This window comes from Cervus canadensis, chromosome 10 (assembly GCF_019320065.1).
Source record: "Cervus canadensis isolate Bull #8, Minnesota chromosome 10, ASM1932006v1, whole genome shotgun sequence".
Lineage (NCBI taxonomy): Eukaryota > Metazoa > Chordata > Mammalia > Artiodactyla > Cervidae > Cervus > Cervus canadensis.
This window is the reverse complement of record NC_057395.1, coordinates 7558653-7585969: the sequence shown is the minus strand read 5'-3', so window position 1 is coordinate 7585969 and position 27317 is coordinate 7558653. Positions and strand designations below refer to the sequence as shown.

General features: G+C 45.3%; 1 protein-coding gene across 5 annotated transcripts in view; it reads right to left on the bottom strand.

Moving 5' to 3' along the window:
- The window catches only part of SFMBT2 (Scm like with four mbt domains 2), a 185115-nt gene that overhangs the window by 136394 nt on the left and 21404 nt on the right, over positions 1 to 27317 (bottom strand). For all 5 annotated transcript variants that reach the window (XM_043478507.1, XM_043478505.1, XM_043478504.1 and 2 more), the window contains exons 3-4: positions 27088 to 27182; positions 23322 to 23562 (exon numbers count right to left, since the gene is read on the bottom strand). In XM_043478507.1, coding sequence (XP_043334442.1) covers positions 23322 to 23562; positions 27088 to 27182 — 336 coding nt within the window. The remainder of the gene's footprint in view (positions 1 to 23321; positions 23563 to 27087; positions 27183 to 27317) is intronic.

Below are 27317 nucleotides of genomic sequence, written 5' to 3'. Positions count from 1 at the left end.
GGCTACAGTCTATGGGGTCACAAACAGTCGGACATGACCTAGCGATGACCAATAGCACACATGGAATCAAACAGTACATGACCTTTTGAGAGCTTTCCGTACGGCCTGGAGTCCCACGGGCTCATGCTCCAGCCAATACCATGCTGGCTGCATCTCCTTTCATCCTTGGCCTTGGCAGGCACATGTGGTCATCTGGGCTGCACTCTATAGGTCCAAACGGCTACACGTCTGCCCAGGTTCCAGGAGAGGGGACACAGACCCCACCCTCAAGGGGAGGAAGGACAAAGAAATCTAGAGTCTGATTTAAAAAGGTCTCCAGAGGTGATGGAGATTCCTTACCAAGCTCTGCAGCCCCAGGGACCACTCTCAGCATCCAGAAAGCTCTTTTTCTGCCCCCCAAAAACAGTGCATGAAGGCCTCCTCACGATGGTAGCTCTGTTACTCCCCTGGTGACCATGGAGAAAACCTAGTCCTGAAGACTCTGCTTCTCAACAACCTGAAAGGTAAGTCAGTCCCTTCCACTAACTTTATAACACTTCTCATGATCTTTAAAAAATAACTGGTCCAGCCAGTTCCAAGGCTTTTTCATGACTCCCTATAAAACTGCCTCTATGAGGCCCCCTCTCTTCAGGGAAACCTCGTGATTAACCCTGAATTCCATCACCCAACTTTCTAGGTCAAACATCCACCCCCTGTCCCAAATGCCAGGAGGAAGCTGGGCACCTTGGTATCCAGTAGCCTTATGGGCACAGCCCTTCCCCCCATCTAGTCCTGTGAGTGAGCACAGGTCACCCCAGGAGGTGTGTCCCCTATAAGTACAAGCTGTTAACTGATAATCACCATAATTACCTAATCAAGACACGCTCCATCAAGCCAAGCCAGATTGGCTAAGTACCTCTCCTCCCCTTCTCCTCCCCTCCCCCATCCCTCTCTTCCTTCACCAGCCCCTTTCCAAGTCAGATGTGCGTTTTAAATCTGTGTCCCTGCCACTAAACCACTTTCTGACTGAAACACCTTTTTTGCTGCAAGAACTCGGGAACAATGACTTCTGATGCCTTTTTCGCCACCTGCCTCCTTCCAACAAAGAGCACTGGGTGACAGGTGACTGTCAGAATGCCAACATCATTTTCACGACATCGTCCCAGCCCAACCGCAGTACAGCAAGCCTCACATGGAGCAAAAAACTTCAGTCCCTCCCTCACCAAATCTGGGCACAGTCCAGGGTTTTCTGGGTTTTGCTTTTTCCTTGAAGACCTGGGTGGATCCTCCTCTGGGACTTCGCTTGTGCTCATATTCTGACAGGAATACCCCAGTCTATCCAGCCTTCATTACAAACTAAGCTACCATACAGAAATAAAAATTGTGTTGTGAGCTCTGGCTAATACCCTGCCCCAGTGCTAAGCCTTATCCTGTTCCTTCCATCACTCTATAGCACATATTGACATGCTGTCTAAGCGCGCATCTATAAACATGATATTTTTCAGTAAGAAAAGAATTTCCATGATCCATGTGCAAAGGAAAACTGGGTAAATACTGTATTACAATAATGTCAATAAACAACCTTTAAACGTACGTATCCAATGAGGCTCCTGAATTGAATGGTCTTCACCTTCGCCTTGAGCTTCCCTGGCAGCTCAGTTGGTAAAGAATCCGCCTGCAATGCAGGAGACCCCGGTTCGATTCCTGGATTGGGAAGATCCCCTGGCGAAGGGATAGGCTACCCACTCCAGTATTCTTGGGCTTCCCCTGTGACTCAGCTGGTAAAGAATCCACCTGCAATGCAGGAGACTTGGGTTCGATCCCTGGGTTGGGAAGATCCCCTGGAGAAGGAAAATGCTACCTACTCCAGTATTCTGGCCTGGAGAATTCCATGGACTGTGTATAGTCCATGGAGTTGCAAAGAATCAGACACGACTTTGCAACTAAACAACACAAATTTCTACCTAAAACATTTGGGACTATAATGCCTTATGGAACAAGGCATAACCGAAACTTCTGCAATACATTCTCAGTCACTAAAAGGGAAATAAAAACCCTCAATGAGAGGACAAACACTTCTTTAATGAGTATTTCACCTGCTAGTGTAGAATATCAAACAAGACACACATAAAAATTGAAGATGTAATAATTCAATCCATCTGAACTCACTCTGTTCCAACAGTTTCTAAAATCCTTAATCATTTGTAAATGAAAAACTGCCTTGAAATAAAACAGTGTAAAATATGCTCAAGGAGTCATAAAAGACTGTTTTCCTGCAGAATTATGGTTCACTTTTCTTCTCGCCAATTTTTTCACAGTAGAATTAGCTAGGGATTCCCAGGTGGCGCCGTAGTAAAGAAACTGCCTGCCAATGCAGGGGCTCGGGTTGGATCCCTGGGTTGGGAAGGCCCCTGGAGTAGGAAATGGCAACCCACTCCAGCATTCTCGCCTGGGAAATCCCATGGACAAAGAAGCCTGGCGGGCTACAGTCCACAGGCTGCAAAGTGTCAGCCACAATTGAGTGACTGATCAGGAGCACGAGAAGTAGCTATAACTCTCTCTGAACACAACAGCAACTCTTGCCTCATGACAAGTTTTACAGATCGTAAAATGGAGTGGAACACAAGCCATGACCAGCCTGGCCAAGGAAGGAAGGATAAACACTCGGGGGTCAGAACGGCACAGCCGGAACCCCGCCCCAGCCAAAGTACTTTAGGGGAACGTGATGTTTTATTCTGGGGCTTCCATGGTGGCTCAGATGGTAAAGAATCCGCCTGCAGTGGGGGAGACCTGAGTTTGATCCTCAATTGGGAAGATCCCCTGGAGGATGGCATGGCAACCCACTGCAGTATCCCTGCCTGCAGAATCACCATGGACAGAGGAGCCTGGTGGGCTACAGTCCACAGGGTCACAAAGAGTTGGATGGTGTTTTATTTTATCCTCTGTGACATCAGCAAATTTAAATGTGGTGCCATTAGACAGAAAACCTGGAAATTGGATGCAAAAATACTATCGAGAGAAAATTACCAGGGAAACAAAAAACATTTTTTAAAGGACATTTGGGAAAATGAGGGAAGAACAATGTTAATGCAATCCACTTATGACAAGCTTCACAGAAAAAGACCACTGAGTTTGGCCGTTAAGAGTTGCTGGTGCCCAAAAGTGTAATTTTAGCACAACAATGGACAGAAAATTGAGCATCCAGGAGAAAGCAGATGGAGAAAAAAAGAAATGGAGACAGAGGAAGTCAGAAGAGAAAAATTCAAGGACCCGACACAGACAACAGGATCTTAAATACAACTGTTTACAGTATCGATGTGCAGGGTACTTTCTCTGTCCAATTAGACTGAACCCCGTGGAAGATAGAACAGTTCATTTCTTTTCATTGACACATGCACCATGACTTATGACCATGGACTGGGCACGCACCTTGATTTAGAGATGGGGTGTCTCCATTTCTCCTTGAAATGACAGTTTTTAGGAAAGCTTGTAAACATGCAAGTGATGTGAACCAAGGATCCTACTCACAGTAATTGGTATCACTCAAAACTGCTGCTGTTAGGCCAAAGGTATGAAAAGTGAGCTGCTGCCCTTCACGAGACAAGGCACCTTCACCAGGACTTCGTTTTCTTCTATTTGAAGGTCCTTCAAGAACCTTCAAGGCCGTCAGGGGCCCTCTGTCCCTTACGGCCTCATCTTGGGTCCCAGGCACCCACCCATCCTGAGAATGCCCAGGACCAAGAAGGCAGCTTTCAGTCTTTGACACCTAGGGTCACAATCACTGGTGTCCTCAGCTCATTCCAGGGTCCGTCTTAAAACGGCGCTCTAGAATACAAATCCCTGGAATGTCCCTGGCAGTCTGGTGGTTAAGACTCACCCTTCCAATGCAAGAGGATTTCAATCCCTGGGGAACTAAGATCCCACATGCCTCGCAGGGGAAAAAATGTAAATAGAATACAAATCCTTGCCAGTCTGGACCTCTCAAACATAAGGACTCCTCATCTCACATGTGTAAAACCACAGTCAACCCCATTTCACTGTACTGGGCTCAAGGATTTTCCGCTAATACTTTTCAATACTTTCAGGTTTCCACATCCAGGACACACACGTAGTCCTACATCAACGTAATTTCTCCCACTGTCTCCCACAGTCCAGCAATGACAAGAGCTAACAGCAATCAATATAATACTAATTAATTCATTAACCTTTTAAAAACCTGGCTTATCCTGCCCAGGGCTAACCAGTGAAGAAACCTACCAGTTGGGAAAAGACATTCGTCTCACAAAGATGACATTTCTCCCCTAAGAATTACTTTGCCATTATTTTTGATCAAGGTTCGCGTGCACCTCACCAGAACTGCTTATTTTTCAGATGTTAACACCTAACTTTCTGCTCTGTTCCTCATTCTCCAGCCAACCACTCTCTGCACATTGCTCTGTTCCCCATTCCTCACTTGTTATCTTGCCCCTCAACAAGAATTCAAGAGGATACTCACGTCTCACATATACTGTTCAGGCTTAGGGACATTTGCCTAATTTTAAATTTTATGTAAAGACCAAACTGACTTTTTGCTTCATGCTCAAATTAACTTCATGACAAAGCGTGTCATCCTTTGTTGGTTCTCTTTAGGGAAAAATCAAGAAATGGAGATGCTCTTCAGTTGTAAGACCCTTAGTTTCTCCTAGTTGAAGACAACCATGATTTGAGTTTCGGATAAAATTTCTTCCAACCAAAATTTTATTTGATAGGCAGGAAGAACAGGATTCTCTCTAGAGCTCTAAAAGGCTGGGGGGAACACCAGATAAATTAAGAGTTTGGGATTAACATACATATATCACTATATGTAAAATAGATAATCAACAAGGACCTCCTATATAGCACATGGAACTCTACTCAATATTCTATAATAACCTATATGGGAAAAGAATCTGAAAAATAATGCACATATGTATGTATATAACTGAATCACACTTCTGTACACTAATACTACAACACATTGTAAATTAACTATACTCCAATAAAAACTACAATTTTTAATTTTTTACAAAGCAACTCTAATTTCAAGTTGTTAAGTTGATTATCACTCTCCCATGTCCTACAAATTAGCCCAAGTCCTTTAAAGTCATCACATAACAGATTTTCTAGGAAGGGAAGTGGGTTCAGGAATTGCCTACTGCAGGATCTGCATCATCTGTGGGCAGGGAAACACTGAATAAATCTCCGCCTCCTACAAAGGCAACAAGCTCTGTGGCTGTTGACGGCCAAGAATAAACCTCTGAGAAGTCTCTGTTTGCAGGCTGCCCCCATCCGTGACGTCTGGGTTTCTGCCCCCTTTCCCAGTGGGGTCTTGTCGTGCCGATGCTGATCACTGACCCAGAAAGGCCGGCTGCAGATGGGCTGGTGTCCGGGGCTCCTGTCACTCAGATGAACACAGACAGTGACCTTTGTCAGGTCCTGCAGGTGACCGCCTTTCCTCAGCAGTCACAGGTGAAGGCAGAGCAGGTTCCTGACAGCTCCACTTCCAACCATCAGTGACAACTACCAACAAGAATCCTCCGAGCAACGTCATTGGGACAGAACCTCAAGGATTCTTTAACAACGGTTAGCATAAGAAGAGGAACCAGGTACAGGTGAGTGGGAGCCCCACACAGGACCACACGCCACTTTCAAAGCCTCCACAATAGAATAAGCTCGTCTTTTCTGCAGAGATAACTTCTCCATACCATAGGGCAGCTTCATGCTTTACACTCTGAAAATTTCCTCTTTAACAATCCATTAGAAACAGTAACACCAGGGCTTCCTGGATGGCTCAGGGGTAAAGAATCAGCCTACCAAAGCAGGAGACGCGGGTTCAATCCCTGCTCGGAGAATATCCCACATGACTCGAAGCAACGAAGCCTGTTCACAGCCACTGAGTCTGTGCTCTAGGGCCAGGGAGCCGCAAGTCCTGAGCCCAGATGCCGCAAGTATGGAAGCCGAGAGTCCTAGAGCCCGTGCTCCCCAACTGGAGCTACAGCAACGAAAAGCCCACGCACAACTGGAGAATAGCCCCTGCTCGCCGCAACTAGAGAAAAGCCTTCTCAGCAACAAAAGCCCAGCACAGAGAAAAATAAAAATAAAATTATTTTACAAATAGTAATGCCAATACAAGCACCTAGTTATTTGACTCTGGGATGTGGAAATTCATCCCCAGGGCTCACCACCACCTCAGCTCACTCCAGGATCAGAGCTAAGATGCTCTTATTACCTCCACGACGGACAAGTGTTCATCTGATGAGGAGTTTGAAAATGCACAGACAAGCAATGGCACACAGCCACGTGCACCCCAACAGTTCAACGCAGACCTCCTTCATGCAAACCCAGTGCTTCTTCCAGGTCAACCAAAGGAAGAAAATTTGCAAATTTCACCACTGTTGGTGGGAGTGTAAACTAATACAGCCACTATGGAAGACGGTATGGAGATTCCTTAAAAAACTAGGAATAAAACCACCATATGACCCAGCAATCCCACTCCTAGGCATATACCCTGAGGATAGCAAAACTGAAAAAGACACATGTATCCCACTGTTCACTGCAGCACCATTTACAATAGCTAGAACATGGAAGCAACCTAGATGTCCATCGACAGATGAATGGATAAGGAAGTTGTGGTACGTATACCAAATGTAATATTACTCGGCCATAAAAAGGAATGCATTTGAGTCAGTTCTGATGAGGTGATTCTAACACACATATACAGAATCTAGAAAAATGGTTCTGAAGAATTTATTTACTGGGCAGCAATGGAGAAAGAGACATAGAGAACAGACTTATGGACATGGGGAGAGGGGAGGAGAGGGTGAGATGTAGGGAAAGAGTAACACGGAAACTTACATTACCATATGTAAAATAGATAGCCAACAGGAATTTGATGGATGGCTCGGGAAACTCAAACAGGGGCTCTGTACCAACCTAGAGGGGTGGGATGGGGCAGGAGATGGGAGGGAGCTTCAAAAGGGAGGGGATAGATGTATACCTATGGCTGATTCATGTTGAGGTTTGACAGACAACAGCAAAATTCTGTAAAGCAATCATCCTTCCATAAAAAAAAATTAAAAAGAAAAATGAATAAATAAATAACATAATAAAAGCACTATAAATTCCTACCATGTTTAAGGCAAAAGTAAGGCCCTGAACACTTGACCTCTGTGGTCTTCACCTCCCAAATTTCCTCATCGATACTTAATTCAAGACAAAAGTCCACTTTGAGTCTAACATTTGACTACACATACCAAAGAACATACACACCTGACAACCTCCCCTTTTTATCTTTGTGCAAAGTAACTGATTCAAAATATTTAAATCAACAGTCTGTATATAATCTGTTTTTCTTTTTCTTTCTAGACACTTGTAGGATCTTCCTGACTTCGGTATTCTAAAATTGTACAATGCTGTGGCTTCCCTAGTGGTACAGTGATTAAGACTATACCTTCCAATGCAGGAGTTGTCAGTTCAATCCCTGGACAGGGAGCTAAGTACCACATGTCTCACAGCCAAAAAACCAAAACATAAAACAGAAACAATATGCAATAAATTCAATGAAGATTTTAAAAATGATTCAGATCAGAAAAAAATTCTTTAAAAAAATAAATAAATTGTTGATGCTATGTCATGGTGGAGGGTCTTTCTTATACTGAGTACTTATCTTAAACAGCTGAAAACACCTTGAGAAAGCATTTTGCAGGATGTAAGACACTGCTAATTTTTTTCAAAAGTGTTTTAGAATCATTTGTCTCTAAAATATTGTGACTATGTTAAGTGACAGGGCTTCCCTGGTGACTCAGAAAGTAAAGAATCTGCCTGCAATGCACGAGACCTGGGTTCAATTCCTGGGTCGGGAAGATCCCCTGGAGAAGGGAATGGCAACCCACTCTAGTATTCTTGCTTGGAAAACCCCATGGACAGAGGAGCCTGGTGGGCTACAGTCAATGGGGTCACAAAGAGCCAGCGATGACTGAGTGACTAACATTCATTCATTCATTCATACTGACTAATAACTAACATTCATTCATTCATTCATATTGACTAATAAACTCTAGCTTAAAAAACAGAATCTAAAAATGAGAAAATTAATCTAGGCCCAAGATATTATGTTTTAGTACACAAACAGGAACCCAGCCAAAGCAGTAAATGATTTTAAAGACTGTTCCAGATGGACTGCAGTTTAAAAGCACAGTGAAAAGTGTGGCTGATGAGCCTAACTATTAGAAAGGCAATGATATCGTGGGCCATTAATCTCCTTAAAAGTTAATACCAGGGAAAGCACAAGTCCTATTAAATGAACAGTAGATACTGCCAGTTAGAAATTGAAAGGTACTGTATCAACTACAGAAAACGCATTTTGAGTCCCAAAGGAAGAAAAAAGTTGTCTGGTTCTATCTTTGCAGCATTTGGACATCTCCCTGACATGTTCGGTAAGGCTAAAATAGTCATCCTAAAAAAAATTCTGTGAGCTGCATGAATTATGGCAGACACTGCTGTGTCCCCAGACCTCTTTCTCCCCTTGATTCTTCTAGGTAAAGAAGCCTCGGGACTTCCCTGGTGGTCCAGTGGCTAACACTCTGAGCTCCCAATGCAGGGGGCTCAGGTTCCACCCTTTGTCAGGCAGCTAGACTTCCCCGGTGGCTCAAACGGTAAAGCGTCTGCCTACAATGCGGGAGACCCGGGTTCAATCCCTGGGTTGGGAAGATCTCCTGGAGAAGGAAATGGCAACCCACTCCAGTATTCTTGCCTGGAAAATCCCATGGACAGAGGGGCCTGGTAGGCTACAGTCCATGGGGCCGCAAAGAGTCAGACACGACTGAACGACTTCACTGGATCCTGCATGCGGCCAAATAAATAAACAGTTTTCTCTTAGGGGAAGCCTCTACCTGAGAGTTTTGGCTACAAAGCTGAACCAAACTGTGGCTACTTGGGGACACTCCCCATCATCCCTTACAACGACCTATGTACAGCCAAGTGCTAAGCTCTGGCTGATGGGAGGTGAGCCAAAAGCTCTGAATGCTCCCTTCCCTCTTTGTGATTGCAAGGGCTAATTTTTCATACATTTTATTGGGGCATAGTTGGGTTAGTTTCAAGTGCACAGCAAAGTGATCAGCTACACACATACATATATTCATTCTTTTTCAGATTATTTTCTCTCCAGTTTGCTCTGCACCAGTGGGCGTTTTCCAAATCTTTGTCGTGGGAACTTGATAAATAACCAACAGGGACCTACTGCGTAGCACAGGGAACTCTAGTCAGCATTCTATAACAACCTGGAGAGAACCCAGGGATGACACATCCAATGGAAAAGAGGCACCACCATCCCAAACTGCCCACCCTGGCCTGTTGAAGTAAAGAGCAGTAACCGTCTATGTGAGGCTCGGTATTTCAGAGTCTTGACATCACAGCAGCCGAGGTTGTACCCTAATACATAAACCATGTGATCAAGGCCCTCAGATGAGCTGGAAGCAAACAAACAAAAAACCCTCAGGAAAGAGAAATTTTGAAAATAAAAAATAGAGGGTCCAGGAAGAAAGAAGAAAGGTAACCATGAAGGTGAGTTGATAACTTGAAAATGCCCAAATTTCTTTGCTTCTAAAAACCACTTTAAAATCCTCGTAACACTTTAACATGCAATATTCAGATATATGGGGGCTTCCCCCGTGGTGCAGCAGCGAAGAATGCACCTGCCAATGCAGTTTGATCCCTCGTTGGGGAAGATCCCCTGGAGAAGGAAATGGCAACCCACTCCAGTATTCCTACCTGGAGAATCCCATGGACAGAGGAGCCTGGCAGGTTACAGTCCATGGGGTCACAAAGAATCGGACACGACTTAGGAACTAAACAACAACAATAAAACAGTTCAGATGTATGCAGTTTAGACCTTTACTTCTGAAATGTAAAATAAAATATTCTTCTGCTATAGGAGAAAGATGAGCTACTTTGGGAAGTTAAGCAGGCAAGCATCTCCCCCTGAATTAAATTTAATCTAAATATAGTGTACTTAAATATTTGTTAAAGGACTCCTGCCAGTTACGTTAATAGAATTTTTAATTGACATTTATTTGCTGCTTGGTTATTTATGTGAACATCCTGCCTGCAGAAATGCTTCGAAGAAATCCACCCAAGAAAAGACACATAAATACATACACTTTACTGAAAGAACCATCAGCAGAACTTACAGCTCTAAAGCTCCATGTACATTAGGGACGGAAAATTAATTTTGATGTGATAAAAAATTACACATTGGATGTACAAACAAAGAATCTGAAGACAGGGTTGCTTTACAGATTTCACAAAACAAAGCTGTGATTAACTATTGCTCCACGTAACAGACAAGGCATATACATCATCCCATGACCTTTACAGGGCAAGAAAACATTTGAACCCGAAAGTAAGTTTTAAATAACTGTTATTTTCTTTGGAGACTTTCAAACAGTTTTGTTTTGCTTATGATTGAAGGTGATGAGGGAAGTTGGTGTGATTATTTTGCTTTATGACAGACTCAAAAGACACACAACACATAATTTTCTGAGAAATAAGCTGAACGGATGCTAATGAGTTGACATACTGTCTAGTCGAAAAAATAATTACAGATTATTTTCATGGCTATAACTTGTTTGTACAATCCACGATGGGCTTTTGGAGGGTGTTTGTCACCGCTGTATAAATATGTTATTTCTTTTTCATTTGTATTAACCAGATATGCTTAATAGCTCTGTCAGTTGATAAGAAATAATGACAAGACACTCAAGATCCTTGTCTGGGGGGCTCACTCCCCCATTCTCCACCTCTCAGATCAGAGTGTTCCCTCTGACTCTGAGGTCTCAGGAACCTATGGTATTTATGAATCTCCCTATCCATTTTTCACTCCCAGGGTGCATACACGTGGCCCTGCCAAGCTCGCTTTATCCTAGGAATCTGTTCAGGGCCCCAGGAAGTACTGTAGGGCCCCATTTTAGCTCCTTCTTCCCCCCTCTGCTACCCCATTTATGAGGTCAGGTCATGCCCTGACCCTATCTGGTAAGCTTCCCAGTCCAGTGCCTAACACTGCTATAGGTTCTAGATCTTTCTTCCAAGGAGCCCAACCCATGGATCAGGGTCAGGCTTTGTTCTCAGGCTTGGAGTATGTCACCTGGACCTCTCATATGGATGCACCATCCACCAGAGAGAATCTGCCTGTGTCATCTTAGAAAATCAATCTCAACCGAGAGCTGAATGGTCACATCTTTGCCTTAACTGTGGACCCACCAGCCGTGCTCCAGGTTAGCCTGATTCTCAGCCCAGCAGGTCTCCCCAGTCTAGGTTCCATGCCCATCCCTCGGGCTGACCAACACAACTCAGGACATCTCGAAACACAAAAATCAATAGCACGTGATTTAGGTCTGTGTGAGGCATAAAACACAAAAATCAATAGCATCTGGCCGGACAATGCCCCCAGGCTGTGTTGCTTAGGGATTCACCACATTTAAGGAGCCAGAATGACAACCCTACTCTAAACCTAGGTATGGAAGAAGAGCTCTGTGGAAGTAATAATAACATATCCAACTCATGGAGCACTTGTCTGTCAAAGAGCAGTAACTACTTACGATCTGTTTCTCCTCACCATATCCCTCTCAGCTTGGCCTTTTTGGTGGCCCCCTACTTAACATATATGAAATAAATGTAAAGCCTCTTTGAGGAGTGAGCCTCACAAAGATCAATTATTCTGCGAGCTGACAGCTCGCTGTGTAATGGGCTTCCCAGGTGGTGCAGCGGTAAAGAATCTGCCTGCCAACACAGGAGGCACAGGAGACGAGGGTTCGACCCCTGGGCCGGGAAGATCCCCTGGAATAGGAAAGGGGAACCCACTCCAGTATTCTTTACTGCAAAATTCCATGGACAGAGGAGCCTGGTGGGCTACAGTCCATGGGGTCGCAAAGAGTCAGCCATGACTGAACATGCACGCAAGGCACTGTGCAATAACCCCAGATCCTCCAGACCTACGACCGGGCTATTTGCTCAACAGTCCACAGCATGACACTGCCCTTGGGTTGGCATCCACGTTTCCCCATGTTTCTCTCTCCTCCCATGCAGATGGGCTGTCAGTCACTTATCCGTGATACGAGGTTGTGTGACTCACAGCTCTCCTCCCCGCCTCTCACCACCAGAAAACTGACACACAAAGTCGTCAAGACCAAGCAGTGCGACTGGAGTGCGTGAGCGTGACTGTATTTAAAGCCTCTTCAAAAAACAACGTGTGTCTGCTCCTACAATCAGCCCCTGCTGTCGTCGTCGTGAAAGCTCAGAGGCTTTGCTCTTTACCCACATAGCAAGGACAGAGCTTTAAGTCTGTGTGAGGCCTAAAAACAAGAGGCTGTGTGATTCCACTCCATGACAGCACGGAAAATGCAAAGCTATGGAGACAGGAGACAGATCAGTGTCTGCCGAAGGCTGGGGTGGGGAGGGATGCAAAGGTGAAGCACAGAAGATTTTTAGGGCCATGGAACTGCTCTGGACAACACCATCATAGAGGACACACATCATTATACTTTTGTCCAAACCCACAGCACCAAGAAGTGTTGAAGAAGTGTTGGTCACTCAGACATGTCCGACTCTCTGTAAGCCCATGGACTGTAGCCCACCAGGCTCCTCTGTCCATGGGATTCTCCAGGCAAGAATACTGGACTGGGTTGCCATTCTTTTCTCCAAGCTATCTTCCCGACCCAGGGGTTGAACCTGGTTCTCCTGCATTGTAGGTGGATTCTTTACCATCTGAGCCACCAGGGAAGTCCTACAATAGCAAGAGTGACCCCTAATGTCAACTGCGAGCTCTGGGTGACAATGACGTGTCAGTGCAGGTTCATCAGTTGTAACAAAAGTACCATCTGGTGGGGATGTTGATGGTGGGATACGGTGGAGGTGGTCAGACAGGAGATGGGAAATCTCTCTACCTTCTTTTCCTCTGGCTGTGAACCTAAAACTGCTCGAAAACAATAAACTGCCTTACGACAATAAATAAATAATTTTAAAAGAGAAGATACCATCCTTAACTAGAAGGATGAAGGAAGGAAAAACCAGCATTTTTCCACCTCCTCCCACATTCTCATCATGGCTCTGACGCGGTCATACAAAGCCCCTTTGATACATGACACAATCCTGTAAGACAGCTATCATGATGCCCAAGTTCCAAATGAGCACGCTGAAGCTCACAAAGTTTAGAAAGGAGGTACCCAGCCCAAGTTCACACACTTAGTTAGGCGGTAATATCAGGATCCAAGAGATGCATTTCTGAGTTACACAATGTTCACAAACTCTTACTTTTGTCATCAAGTGGGTGCCATCACAGACCCATAAACAACTACAACATAGGCAAAGATAATGGTCTGAAAAGAACTATGACCAACATTCTCCGAGATCACAGGGAGGAAAAGGCCATTCCTTCTCAGTGTCCTGGGTCTGAGCACAGGTGGGCAGGGGGCTTCCAGCTAAGTGAGGGGCGTCTGCACCTTTAGAGCTGTTTCTCCAGATTCTTCATGTTGGATACAGACATATCCTCCCTCCGATAGCTCCCTGTCCCTGCCTATTTAGGGTGGACCATCAGGGCTTCTTTCATTTAAAATAGAAGAAAAAAAAAAACGTGATGCTAAGTGCCCTTCTGACTTCACAGTTACAGAGAGGTTTTGCATCTGCCATGCAAGCTGCTGCTGACACCATCACCAAGGTCAGGTATTAATTAGCCATTTTAAAGATACGGGGAGTGTGATGCCAAGACGTTAAGTGACCTTTTTCCAAGGGTCCTACTTTCAGCAAGTGGCATAGCTGAGCCACTCACCAGGCCAATACACAGTCTCCATGCCTCCATTCAGGCCTACGGAGCACTCTTACTGCACAGAAGTCAGCCACAGAAACAGCAACTTATTTTACTGAAACACCAGCAGAATCCCGTCCAGAGGAATCCCTCCATTTAGCCATCAGTAGATCATCCCAGAAGTCAAGGGTCACAGTCCCATTACCAAGCAGATCGATGTCCAGCTCTCGTCAATTTCCACTGCAGGCTAGCCACCCTTTAAAAATGCCTAGCGCAGAAGTTCCCTGGTGGTCCGGTGGGTAAGAATCCACCTGCCAATGCAGGGAACACAGGTCCAATCCCTGATTCGGAAGATTCTACCTGCTGAGGGGCAACTAAGCCCATGCATCACAACTACTGAGCCTGTGCTCTAGAGCCCGAGAGCGTGTGGTCCACAACAAGAGAAGCCACCTCAACGAGAGCCCCTCACACCGTAACTGGGGAGTGGCCCCCACTCTCCAAAACCAGAGGGAGCCTGTGCAGCAAGGAAGAACCAGAGAGCAACAAGAATCAGAGCAACCAAACAGATATGAATAGTAAGCAATTCGTTACACGCTTATAACAAAAAAAGACACATTTTAAAACTGGAAAAGAAGTGGCTCTCAGAAAAGCTCCCACCCAAACAAGGAGGGGGATGATAACCCGTGCTTCCAGAGACCTGAATTTCAAATTGCCTTCTGATACCTCTGAGCCAGACGAGTGAGGGCCTCAGGAATGAAAGGCCAAAGCAGAAAGGACTGACAAATCATTACATCAGCTCTGCATGAAACATCCTTTCCAAAACTAAGTTCATCATGATGAGTCCACGCCGTCCGCCAAAAAGCTGACTGCTTTACAAACACGCTTCATACAAAATGCTTAATATTAACTGTACTGTATATTCAAACCAAAAAAGAAAAAGATCAGGCATATAGTAGAACCTCAATAAATAACCTTTCATAGATGGATATAAAAATCGTTCCATTCTAGGACAGTAGCATCCTCTGTGGACCACAGTGGCTGCTGGCACCCATGACAGGGTTCTTGCCCATCAACCCAAGGCCTTCCTCTGCCAGGTCCTTTCCCCATCAGGGAAGAGCTTCGAGACTTGTCCTTTACCACGACCAAAGAAATTCAATGACTTACATATAAACCCATAAAAGCACTTTCGAAGCCCTAAGGTCTTCTAATCACCTAAATTATGAGAAAAACTGTCATGAGTGGACAAGATGGGAGAGCAGAGGAGAGTCAGGGAGAGAGAGGGGTCGGAGGTGGTTCGAGGGCCGTCGGATCTCATCCCATCTCATCTCATCCGTCCCAGGATGGATACAAGGGGGCGGAGGTGGGAGGGTGAGGGGAGTTCAAAACATTCAGAGAACCACAAGGCCCCAGGCACAACTACTCAGGACGAATGGAAACCTCCGAGGTTCTACTTTTGAAGATCTGATGGCTCCGCTTCAAGTGTTCCCAATTTGGCATTCTAAAATTTTTCACTGGTTTCAACAGTTGCAAAGAATGTCATTTCCTACGTACTACTGACATGACATTTTGAATAAAACTGCTCTATCGCTCCCATAAAATATATTCAATGGAATAATCTGATCTCTCCCATCATACATTTTCAAACAGACATAAGTAAGCTCCTTACTGGTCAATCTGTGTAGCGTTCCTTTCTCTCCTTGAAGTCACAGATCCACAGACTCTTACCCTAACACGTGCTTAGTCGCTCAGTCATGTCAGACTCTTTGTGACCCCATGGGCTGTAGCCCGCCAGGCTCCTCTGTCCATGGGATTCTCCAGGCAAGAACACTGGACTGGGTTACCATGCCCTCCTCCAGGGGATATTCCTAACCCAGGGATTGAACCCAGGCCTCTGGCATTGCAGGCAGATTGTTTACCGTCTGAGCCACCTTCCCAAAGTCTGTGCCGGGTCTTAGTTGCAGCGTGCAGAATTTTAGCTGTGGCATTTGAGCTCTTAGTTGTGGCATGTGAGGTCTGGTTTCCTGACCAAGGATCGAACTGGGGCCCCCTGCACTGGGAGCAATGGAGTCTCAGCCACCGGACCACCAAGAAAGACCCGCCCCCCGCAAAGTCTTTCATGGTTCCTCCGTCTCTACTTCTCTGCAACAACCACAAAAATTCATATGTGACAATAACTGTAAAACATAATTAAACTTGTAAAGATTTCCCTGACCACAGAATAAGAATTTCCTTTTGGCTTAGGCCGCTGCAATTGTTCTTAGTCCTGAGCAAAATACAATTTATAACATTACAAATATCTGATGATTAAGCATAAAAAGGAAATTGTTATATGCTACTGTTAAGGGTGGAGGGTCAGGGTGAGGCCTTGAGAAAAGGAGGAATCACTGAAAACAGAGAGTCTGTGTTTAGTGTCACAAAGCGATGCACCCTAGGGAGCCATCCTTTTCCAAAGTGGATAAAGGATGGCTGAGGTGGGGGAGGCAGGGAGGAACACCGATGGTGACACTCCAGCAGATGGAACCTGATTCCCCAAGTCGACTCATGCAGAGCAACACTTGGAAAGGTGCCGGTGCACAAAGGATCTGGGAGACACCACTGGAAACCAGAGGCCAGGTCTGCTGCTAACAGGTCTGGGGCCCAGGGCAAGAGCACACGTTCAGGTCCACAGACATGGACCATTTCCCTGTGGAAATATTTTTAACTTGTTAATCAAAGCAAACTGACTGTGAATTACGTTCTATCTGCCTACACTGACAAATACATCTTCAGTGGACAGAATCAAAAAGGATGCAAAAATCTGTGGTTTATATATGACTGCAGGCTGGCAAAATGCCAAAGATTACTAAATTTAATTATAATCACTTGTCTGGGTGTTTTGCTGATGGGCTAGCAATGTTTAGATGAGTAATAAAATAAATCAGTAAACTGTTTTTTATGTGTTTGTATATGTGTGCATGTATGTGTGTGTGTGTGTATATATATATATATATAGAGAGAGAGAGAGAGAAAGAGAGAGAGAGTCCATAAAATTTGTTTCTGCCTTCAGTTCAGCAAAATCATGTCTAGTTAAAAAAAATAAGAGAGAAAGCTCCAGACACATAATTTGTCTACTATTCACAGAAATCATCTGAGATTAAATCATACAAATATACTTATGTGAGGGCTTCCCTGTGGCTCATCTGGTAAAGAATCTGCCTGCAATGCAGGAGACCTGGGTTGGGAAGATCCCCTGGAGAAGGGAAAGGCTACCCACTCAAGTATTCTGGCTCTCCAGGCTGGAGAATTCCATGGACCGAATAGTCCATGGGGTTGCAAAGAGCTGGACATGACTGAGTGACTTCTACTTTCTTTCATTTATGTGAAATCTATACAATTATAGTACTTTCATCAGAAAACTAACATGCAAAAATTAAAATTTCACACAGAGAAGAATCTGTGTGAAGGGTTAACCTCTCCCGGAAAGAGGGAATCTCCAGCAGGAAGCTCTGGACTTCCTCAGCAACCCCAGGTCTTCCTGTCTCTCCAGCCAACGGCCACGGGACTACAATGGCAACCCTGCCCTGGGTCTGCAGCCTGCTGGCCTCCCTCATCAGGCTGTGGACTTGCCAAACCTCCACAGCAGCGTGAAGCCAATGTGTTAAAATAAGTCTGGGTGGGTTGGGCGGGGTGTGTGTATGTGCGTGTGTGCACACTTCACTTCTATTCGATCTGATTCTCTGGAAAACCCTGATCAACACAATACCAAACTCTACTCTGAAATCGCACTGCCTAAGCCCCCAGGATTTTGCATACAAACTGTATTTGCCCAGCTTTCACAAGGTTCTAGGCTCAGGACACAATCCATGCATACATCAGTCACTCGCTGAGAGCTGGAGTCAAACAAGGCATACTGTCCCAGGGACCAAACAGATGGATGCAAACTGGAGGCATGACCCTGGAACAGAGGCACGGTCATGGAAGGAGGGCACAACCCTGGAAGGTCGGCAAGGCCCAGGAATGTGGAGCCATGATGACAGACTTCATAAGAAGCAGTGTGAGGTCAAGAGGCTTGTTCAGGACCTCAGAGGAAGAAGAGAAATTTATGTGCACCTCTCCAAAAGGCTAGAAGGAGGTAGAAGCATGATGGAGACCGGAAAGATGGCGCTGAGGTGTCCTAGACAGACGACACCGGACAGAGGACACTGAGGGCCCCTGGACAGATTACACTGAGGCTCCTGGACAGAGGACACTGAGGGCTCCTGGACAGAGGACACTGAGGGCCCCTGGACAGAGGACACTGAGGGCTCCCAGACAGAGGACACTGAGGGCTCCCGGAGAGAGGACACTGAGGCTCCTGGACAGATTACACTGAGAGCTCCTGGACAGAGGACACTGAGGGCCCCTGGACAGATTACACTGAGAGCTCCTGGACAGAGGACACTGAGGGCTCCTGGACAGAGGACACTGAGGGCCCCTGGACAGAGGACACTGAGGGCTCCCAGACAGAGGACACTGAGGGCTCCCGGAGAGAGGACACTGAGGCTCCTGGACAGATTACACTGAGAGCTCCTGGACAGAGGACACTGAGGGCCCCTGGACAGATTACACTGAGAGCTCCTGGACAGAGGACACTGAGGGCTCCTGGACAGAGGACACTGAGGGCCCCTGGACAGAGGACACTGAGGGCTCCCAGACAGAGGACACTGAGGGCTCCCGGAGAGAGGACACTGAGGGCTCCTGGACAGAGGACAGTGAGGGCTCCTGGACAGAGGATACTGAGGGCCCCTGGACAGATTACACTGAGGCTCCTGGACAGAGGACACTGAGGGCCCCTGGACAGAGGATACTGAGGGCCCCTGGACAGAGGACACTGAGAGCTCCTGGACAGATTACACTGAGGGCCCCTGGACAGAGGACACTGAGGGCTCCTGGACAGAGGTACTGAGGGCTCCTGGGCAGAGGACACTGAGGGCTCCCGGACAGATTACACTGAGGGCCCCTGGACAGATTACACTGAGAGCTCCTGGACAGATTACACTGAGGGCTCCTGGACAGATTACACTGAGAGTTCCTGGACAGATTACACCGAGGGCCCCTGGACAGATTACACCGAGGGCTCCTGGACAGTTTACACCGAGGGCTCCTGGACAGATTACACTGAGGGCTCCTAGACAGAGGACACTGAGGGCTCCTGGCTCAGGGTCAGAGAGCAGGGAGGTTCACTAGTCAGTGTCGGGGCTGGGGAGAACAGCAGTCCCAGGGCTGTGCCAAGGGGGACGACCCTGTTTGAAGGTGAGTGGAGGCTTCCCTTACAGGCCCTATGTTAGGGTCACGGTAGTCAAGGGTCTGCCCACAGCAGGAACAGGGCCCAGTGAGAGCTGAGAGCCCCCACGAGGGAGCACAGCCCAGCGGGGAGCCCCAGAGGTCAAGATCCCTGGACGGGCAGCAGGGAACAAGGAAGAGAGCTGATGGGTGGGCCTGGGACTCCGACAGCATTAACCATGCAGAAGAGGGACCAGACAACAGGGCAAGGAAACCCACAGGACTACCTCACCCTCACTTCCACACAGAATTAAACACTGGCCTGATTTAAAGTACATATGCTGCAGGGTTAGGAAGCAAAAGAAAATAAACACATTTATGACTAACACCAAAAAGGAAAATCTCATAGTCCCGCTCTGTGCTTACAATTTTCCCATGGTGCAGGAAAACCCAAATAGCATCTGATACAATTTACATAACTTTACATAATCTCACAATTACCATTTGGCAAGGAAGCTCCAGAACAGATCTCTTCGTTTATTTGCCTCCAAAAATGACAAAATGGAAAACAGTCTGGACAGAAGTTTTCTATCCTCTTCTTAAAAATCTCAAAAAGCCAAATACACCACTTTTCCTAATAATAATTTTCTTGAATTTTTCACATTAAACCGTCTAACATTTAGTCAACTCCAGGAGTCCACTTAGATTTACCTTTTCTCTTTGAGTTTATAGTATATATATTTAATTTTCTTATTAGTGTACAAATCAAATTCCAGTTACAATATTAGACAGCCAATGAAAACAATGTGATTGTTTAGGTTTTGCTAGTATTACTAAAATGTCATTAAATTTTTTTAAAAAACTAGAAATTTTAAATGCTGATTGTCTCATGTAACACAAACTCTTGTTTGAGTCCACAGTTAAAGAAGGGTTACAGACTGGTAAGTTCTGTCACCCGCTCACGTTAGGGTCTTGTGTACCAATGGTCACATCTCTTATTTCACAATCAACTATAGCAAAAACAATAATTCCCCCAAATAGTCCAGCACCAGCTTCACAACCAGGCAGGATCCAGTCCCACAACCTAACAGAAGGGCACAGTCACACTTTCTCCCAACACTTCATGAATAAACATCCCTGTATTCAAATAAGTTACCTATTAACTAACTCCAGTCATTTTGATTCAACCTCGAATGGCAAAGAGAGTCATTCTGGCAAGACTGCAGAGTTTGCAATTCAAATTATGGAAATTTTAATAATGGGGAAAATAAAAATTAGTGGCATGAACCCTAAGGCACCAGGATTCCAATACTTTCCCTGCAACAGTAGAAAGTGCACATAAATATAACACCTCTCAATGTGTAAGCCAGGGGCTGGGAGGGCAGGCTTATTTGGATGGGCATTCTCGCACGTGTTTACCTGCGCTCTCACAGGAGCACTCCTTTCCGGGATTCTGTGGATACCTGCCGGGATGCCAAAGCTCCCCAAGCCCAGACGTTAAGAGGCAATGTTGCTACTTCTGAACAAATAACAGTGAAACAGTCATTGGGCTAAACGATTTCCTTACATTATCACCATAAACAATAATTATTTGGCAGCTGCCCTTTGCAAGCGTGAACGTGCTTATGAATAAATCGAGCTGTATTGATTCAGCAAGCTGAAATGCTTTACATTTTGCTCCGGTATTAAGAGCTATCATCCTCCACTGCACTTAGTAAGGCTTTAATGTACTGTGCTCTTTAATACTTTTAATATGAAAGATTAGTGGCGATTAGCTCTGGAGCAGGAACACTGCTCTTGGAATGGCCAGCGGGTCACTAAATCCAAGTCTCTCTGAACGTGTCTTTATTAAAGGAACTCTCTTAACAAATGCCATGGAGCTGCGGCCATGCTGTTTCCTTCCTCCTGACATCAACAGAGTGATGACGGCCTGCACTGATTCAAAGATTAATTTCACTTAAAAGGACAAGGCAGGGACTTCCCTGGCAGACCAGTGGTCCAGAATCTGCCTTGCAGTGCAGGGGACTCTGGCTCAATCCCTGGTCAGGGAACTAAGATCCCAAATGCCATGGAGCAACTAAGCCTGCATGATCAACCAGGTATGGTTGTGGGATGTACTTGGTTCTCTGTAGGCAAGATTTCCACCTACTAAGCCCACACGTCACAACTAGAGAGTCTGTGCACCTTGATGAAGTGCCCATATGACTCAACAAAGATGTCGCATGCCACAACTAAGACCCAAGGCAGCCAAATTAAATAAATAAATACACTTAAAACAAACAAACAAAAAAAAAGAGCAAGGCAGGAACGTACAGGACTGCAAAAGATGCCACATGCTCGGTAAAAGATTATCTAAAATTTTAAAAATGACCCTTTATCAGGGCAGTGACTTTAGAAGACAGAAAGCTACTTGAAGAATCCCAAAATGACCTGAAAGACTGGGGCCCTGCACCCGACATGTGACCAGAGAAGGCAGTCCTCTCCCTTCCCCTTTAATAAAATCACCCAAAACTCCCGTCCTCTTGCTTGATCCAACGGTATGTTGAAACTGACATCCAAGTTCTGACTAGTCTCTCAGAAACTGAGTGCTCCCAGATCTCGGGGTTCCAAAGAGGAAGCAGTCTACAATTCTGTATCGAGTGAAACTCTATCCATGACAGGCAACAAAGGACTCAAACGCTCATCATGATTTCCCCACCGAGTTTGCTTCCTGATCCACAGAAACATCACTGGCCCCAACAGTCACAAAGAAACCTGACTTCTGTGCTTTTGCACAGACTCCCGGGCTGGAATTCCACTGATTCTAATCCCAAAGCAAACTCCACTCTTCATGCACCCAATAGGAAAACTGGTGGCCTCTTCCTCTCCTTCCCAAGGATCACAAACCAAGGCAGGTCATGCTGCGAAGCTCTTTAGAGATTATACACTATCACCTCTCATTTCAAAGATGAGAATATGGAGAGGTCTCACCCAGGTCCCTACAGGAAATGGCAGACAAGAACCCCCATCTCTGGCTCCACCTGCCATGTTCCTGCTTTCTTCCACCCCATGATTCCTGGGATCAGTAAGAAAATCTCTCTCTATCACCACACAGCATCTCAGACAAATACATGAGGTGTCATGGAGCACTTTCACTCGTGTTAAATAGTCTGGGACGCCTTTCAAGTTTAACCATGACAAAGATCGACCAGGTACAGCTGTGGGATATACCGTGTGACGAGCTCTGCAAGACAGAAAACCACACCACCAAGAATCCTTGTGCAAAAACACATTCCACGATTCCCTCTGGAATGAGCTGCAATCTCTGGCTACAAAGCAGTGGTTATCCTGCACTACAGCAATCAATAAAACCTCTTGCCCCGTGAACCTGCGACTTCCTGACTTTGTTCTCTGTACGTAAGATTTCCAAGCCGTGTATCGATCACCTACTCAATTTTGTTAAAAGTTCTCTAAAACGAGCAATAAAGAAATTCTCCAATTAGCATCACTTGGGATGGTCTGAACAGACTTCAGATCTTTCAGTCACATTAATGGTGTCTCTTTCTCACGGGGTTTCCCCATTTTTCACTTGCAATTTGTCACTTTAAGTGTGTCTGGGTCTTGCCTAAGAGCACAAAGTCAAGAGGATACAAATTTGATGGTGTTTCTCAAACTAGGGCAGCTGCCACATTTTTCACCCAAGTGAGAAAGAAGAATTGATTCATCAACTCTGCCCTCTTTTCTACAGCTACAGCATGGATTTTTTTTTTTTTTTTAACTAAATGAACCCATCAGCTCTTAAGAGTATTAAAATTCTGTACCCTGGAACTTCTCTCTAAAATGACCCACTAGAGGATGTATTATAAAGTGAAGAAACCCACTTACATCTTCTCCGAGTGTTTTAAAAGTGTCAAAATTTAAGAGTAAGTCTTGAGATAAGCAAGGACAGCAAAAAGGCAGGATTTACCCAGAAACAAGGCAAGATAACCCATCAGCAGGAAATAGAGAACAAGACCTCTACTGCCAGCATCACTTCGGCCTTCCTTTTCCTACCACCAAAGACCCACACAAGGATTGATTAAGCTCAAACGCTGTAAAAGGCCATGGTGGGTTCAGCCATCAGGTTCAGCTCCAACTCTTGAAAATGCACCCAGTTCCCCCTTACTCCAGCACCCTCAGGCTGAGGCCACTCAAGAAGAGATCGTGAAAACGGTGGACCTTCCTAGGAAATCACAGTTATCAAATTGCTACAAGGTTCCTCTCTGAGCATCACAAGTGATGCCCCAGAGCTGGGCCAGCCCACGCTCACCGTCCGGGGGCATGAGGGTCTTGTTGTTCTGCGTGCACCACCCCACGGGGTGCAGGTCTGCGATCACCACGTCACACCAGAAGTCAGCCCGGCGGTCCTCCCCGTAACCACAGTAACGCAGCAGCAGCAGCTGCCCGCAGGTGGTGATGACCGTGGCCACCCAGTACGTGTCCGGGTTCTTCTTGTTGGCCACCTCCAGCTTCATCCCCGGCTGGAAGTTGCTCTGAATGCTGATCTCAACCTTAAAGAACCCAAAACACAAGAAATCCATCACACACTAGACACATAACATCCAGAACAAGAACGATTAAGAATGTAACAATTTTAATATTTGTTTCCTGAGATCATCACAGTCTAAGAGAAATATAATGTGAGCCACTGGTGGGTCATTAAATTTCCTAGTAGCCACTTGAAAAACAGATAAAACAGATGAAATTAACTTCAATAATGTATTTTATTCAACCCAAAGGATCCCAAGTAGCATCGTTTCAAGATGTAATCAACATAAAAAATAGTAATGAGAAAGTTTACATTCTAATTTTCCAAGGAGCCTCTGAAATCTGGTGTGCATTCTACACTTAACGGTACATCCTGTTACTAAACAGAACTTGGGTCTGTTAATAAGAAGTGCAGTAAAGTCGATCGACAGACTGGGCTGTGGTGAGGCAAAGTACAGCGTTTACTACAGGGCCAAGCAAGGAGAATGGGCAGCTCATGCTCAAGAGACCCAAACTCCCTGGGTTTTTAAAGGCAACGTTAGGGGTGTGGGTCACAAGGTGTGAAATCTGCTAGTGCACAATTCTCTGACTGGTGGGTGGTGAGGTAACAGGGTTATGTGTTGAAAAACTCAATCGTCAACTTTCTGGTTCCTTCGTGTCTGGGGTCTACATGCTGCTGATTGCCATGCAGTTAACCTCTTCTAGCTGGTGGGGGTTTTGGTATCCACAAAACTACTCCAGGATCATGCTCAGGATATTATCTGTAGCCCATAAGGAGGAATTAAGGGTCCCTAACTTTGTTTTATGGCTAAACCATTAATATTTGGGGTTCCCCTAGTGGCTCAGTGGTAAAGAATCTACTTGCAGATGCAGACAACACGGGTTGGATCCTTGGGTTGGGAAGATCCTCTGGAGGAGGAAATGGCTACCCACTCCAGGATTCCTAGATGGAAATCCCATGGACAGAGGAGTCTGGCAGGCTCCAGTCCATGAGGTCGCAAGAGTCAGACATGACTTGGCAACTGAACAATTATTATTTTGTCTTGCTTGACAGCTATCCCTTGTTCCTGCATTTTTCTTACTTCTCTGATTAAATCTGCTCTTTGAAACTCAGAGAAGACCTTAGGAGGCTAAAGCTTTGGAGGTAGGGCCATGGGTGTCTGTCCCCAGGAAGGTCCTGCTCACTTTCAATCTCAACTTGGACAACACACTTTCCAAGTGCTAGATGGCATGTGGCTACTATGGGAACAGTGCAGCCCCAGAAAATGGATTTTCTCTTTTTTTTAAATTAAGGGTTATCATCTATGAATGGGCTTTCCAGGTGATGCTAGTGGTAAAGAACCCACCTGCCAATGCAGGAGACTTAAGAGACAAAGGGTTCGATCCCTGGGTCAGGAAGATCCTCTAGATGGCAGCCCACTCCCGTATTCTTGCCTGGAGAATCCCATGGACAGAAGGGCCTGGCAGGCTGCAGTCCATTAGGTCGCACCAAGTTGAACACAACTGAAGCAAGTCAGCACACACACGCGCGTCTATGACTATTTGCCAGCCCTCCCCACAGAAGAAAGCTTTCCAGCCTTGCAAGCTACAATATTCTAGAGCTAGCACATCCGATGTCCCTGAATATCTGCTGCACAAAGAGATGATGGGATCATAAGCTGTTCACCCATGGGTCCTCTGCAGTACAGGACACTATACCATGACTGAAAGGGAGGGAGAGGAACAGACTGGGTGAAAGGGAACAGCACTGACTTCATGCAGAGAGATACTGGTGACTTCCCGGTACAGAAAGGAAGGAAAAAGTTGTCGATCAATTGTTATTTAGTTGCTAAGTCATGTCTGACTCTTGGTGATCCCATGGACTGGAGCCCACCAGGCTCTTCTGTCCAAGGGATTCCTCAGCAAGAATCCTGGAACGGGTTGCCATTTCCTTCTCCAGGGGATCTTCCCAACCCAGGGATAGAACCCGCATCTTCTGCACTGGCAGGCAGTTTCTTTACCACTGAGCTTCCAGGGAAGTCCTACCTCATTCCTAAAGTGCCTGGAGAAATCTACCACGTCCTCCTGGCACCATAAAAGGCTCATGTTACAACAGCTTTTGCAAAACAGAAACCACTTGGTATGCCAGGCGAGTTTTAGTTTTGTTATGTTTTAATATTTGTTATGTCTTAATATTTGTTATGTTTTAAAATTTTGTATTTTAATATTTTGTTATGTTTTAATATTTGTTATGTTTAATATTGAAAGTGCTGGTTTCACAAAATGGCCACAATCCCATTCATAATAAACCAGTAATTATAACAATCTAAGTGTCAGTGTTAAAAAGGAATCAGGAATGCAATCCACGTTTAACGAGGTCATGCAAGTTTAATAAGGTCTTAAACGCCTTTTCAAAAGAACACGCCACCTCCAAAAAGAATAAAATGTTGCATTAAAATAAAGAAAGTGTTTTCCTAATTCAACAAAAGAGCCAGAGGGAGGACCAGATAGAGACAGTTCCCCAATTTGCTTATGATGGCTAAATCTCTGCCTTGGAAGCCCAGTATGGGAAGGGTGGGGGGGGAATGTCTCTCACTATTAAATTTTCATTTCCAATAAAGCTATGAGTAAAACCCAGGAACTTGGGTCCTAGAAAGTTATTTTTTTCCTTGCTAATGATGTATCACCAAAATCTCCTATCTAAGCAAATACTGGATAAAAACTTAATTTTTTTTATTTCCTAGGACTTGCCCTCTGCTTGGCATACTATTTGCACTGTTCAAAAAGAAAAAGTATTGATGAGGGTGATTTTCTGGTTTGATCCAAATGTTTCCTGAATACTTCTGGCCTTTCCTATAATTTGGCTTATCTGTCCACAAATGGCCAGACGGCTTTTCAGGTGTCCTTTCAAAGTAAAAATATCAACGCAAAATTAAAATACACAGTCATTACGCCTCCTAAGAAGACATGACTCATAACACCTGCTTGCCTAGTTTGCTTTTATTTGCTCACATCAACCTTACCTGTCTCTGTCCCCTAGATGGAAGGGAACACAGCCTTCTGCTCTGGCTTTTTTTTTTTTTTTTCATACTGGAGGGCTTTATTAACAACTTTGGGATTTATTAATACCAGTGTTGTTGTTGCTTAGTCGCTAACTTGTGTCTGGCTTTTTGTGACCCCATGGATTATAGCCCACCAGGCTCCTCTGTCCATGGGATTTCCCAGGCAATGCTCTGGCTTTTTGAGGTGCAAAACAAGGCTGAAACCTGTGAGCACCTGCCCTGGGCAGGACCAGAGCAAGGCTCACCTCCCCCACTCACTTCCTCATCTCGGCCGTATGTCTAAGAAACTGTTAGTCACTCAGGTGTGTCCTATTCTTTGCAAACCCATGGACTCCTCCGTCCATGGAATTCTCCAAGCAAGAATACCAGAGTGGGTAGCCATTCCTTTCTCCAGGGGATAAATCTTGGCCAAATCTATCTTTCCTTTTCATTCCCTTTCGCAAAATGCGTTTGGCATCCCCAACACCCCAAACGCAAACCAGAAGAAGGGACGTCACCATCACTTACATGTTTGAAGGATGTATGTGGGGCCGCACTGGCTCCCGTCTCTTCCAAGTACTCCCCCCAGTTAAAGCCGCTCTCTTCCAAACTGGAGCCTTCTTCTGTGGAAAGACCAAAAAAAAAAAATTAAAATTTTTTAAAGTTTAATAGAAACACCCAAAACAAAAACCAACTCAAAAAAAAAAAAACCAGAAAATTAATACTAACATGAAGAATAGAAAGGCACTGGCCTTCCA